This window comes from Penaeus monodon, chromosome 29, assembly GCF_015228065.2.
Source record: "Penaeus monodon isolate SGIC_2016 chromosome 29, NSTDA_Pmon_1, whole genome shotgun sequence".
NCBI classification, from domain to species: Eukaryota; Metazoa; Arthropoda; class Malacostraca; order Decapoda; family Penaeidae; genus Penaeus; species Penaeus monodon.
The window spans coordinates 38,585,954-38,587,062 of NC_051414.1; the positions used below are offsets into that span (position 1 = coordinate 38,585,954).

Here is a 1,109-nt window from a genome sequence, read left to right on the forward strand (position 1 = left end):
AGACGTTATTCACTATGCTTCGGAAATGTCCTGAGTTAGTTTTTTTTTCCTCTGAACATCAATGTTTTATTTGCATATTGTTGTATTGAATATACAACACTATTTTTTTTTTTTTCAAAGTATAAAATTTTACACTATCTACCACTTCCATGAGACTATAAACCAACGTACTAAACCGAACATCATCCATCCATTTAGAATACCCGCAGTCGACCCCATCCACGTCCCCACAACATACCACGCCCAACTGAGCCCCACGAACCCTACCTGATAATGCTGACCCGGCCGGATGCGCCAGCCGGGAGCCAGGTCATCCAAGGTGAGGCAGAGGTTAGCACCGCAGTCCTGTAGCAACAACATCTTTGGCTTGTCCAGCAGGGAAGCCCCGCGACGCCGCTCCTTCGAGGTCACGTCTGCAGAGAGAGAGAGAGAAAAGATGAAAACAGGTCACGGACATGTTAGCGTTTGAGAAGAAGCTGGGTGTCTTGAGATGAGGGATACGATTACGATGCTCCGATGCTGGAAGATAGGATTAGTAGCTTGTGTTTGGTATAGCTTGTATAGGATTATCAACGACGGATTGTAGGGTTTATGCATGAGGTCATCAATTGTGTTAAACAGAGAGGAATTTGGCTTTCGCTCGGCCAATCTGCCACTCTCTATCCTCCCATGGTCACTCTAACTCACAGGCGAGCGCGGCGGTGGTGTCTTGCATGACGTGAATGGTGACGGTGAGCGTGCCTGACGGGGTGGGCGGGGGGGCGGCCGCCACCACTTTGACCTGCTTGACGGCGGCGTTGGAGCCCGCGCTCTCGCCCACCAGCACGAACTGCCGCAGCGACTCCGTCATCATGTGCACCTGCGGGAGGACGACGGGTTAGGTGAATGATCGTGAGTTTATACAATTTGCTTCTATCTACGTCAATCAAATATCATACATATATTTTGAATAATTAAAGAGCTCTACATATATAAGTCTGCGTTCACCAAATCTAACACGATATTATTTATCATATAAACATACATTATATACATCCTTCATAAGCACTGTACCCAGCCTACATTAATTATAAAACAAACATACACATAAACAGACCGACAGATGACCA

The 1,109-nt window shown here is 46.6% G+C and overlaps 1 protein-coding gene across 1 annotated transcript in view; it reads right to left on the bottom strand.

Moving 5' to 3' along the window:
- The window catches only part of LOC119592247 (netrin receptor UNC5C-like), a gene marked incomplete at its 5' end in the record, with an annotated part of 58,872 nt that overhangs the window by 1,276 nt on the left and 56,487 nt on the right, over window positions 1-1,109 (bottom strand). Inside the window, 2 exon segments of the mRNA XM_037941083.1 lie at window positions 268-413; window positions 688-859. Of these exon segments, the coding sequence (XP_037797011.1) occupies window positions 268-413; window positions 688-859 (318 nt within the window).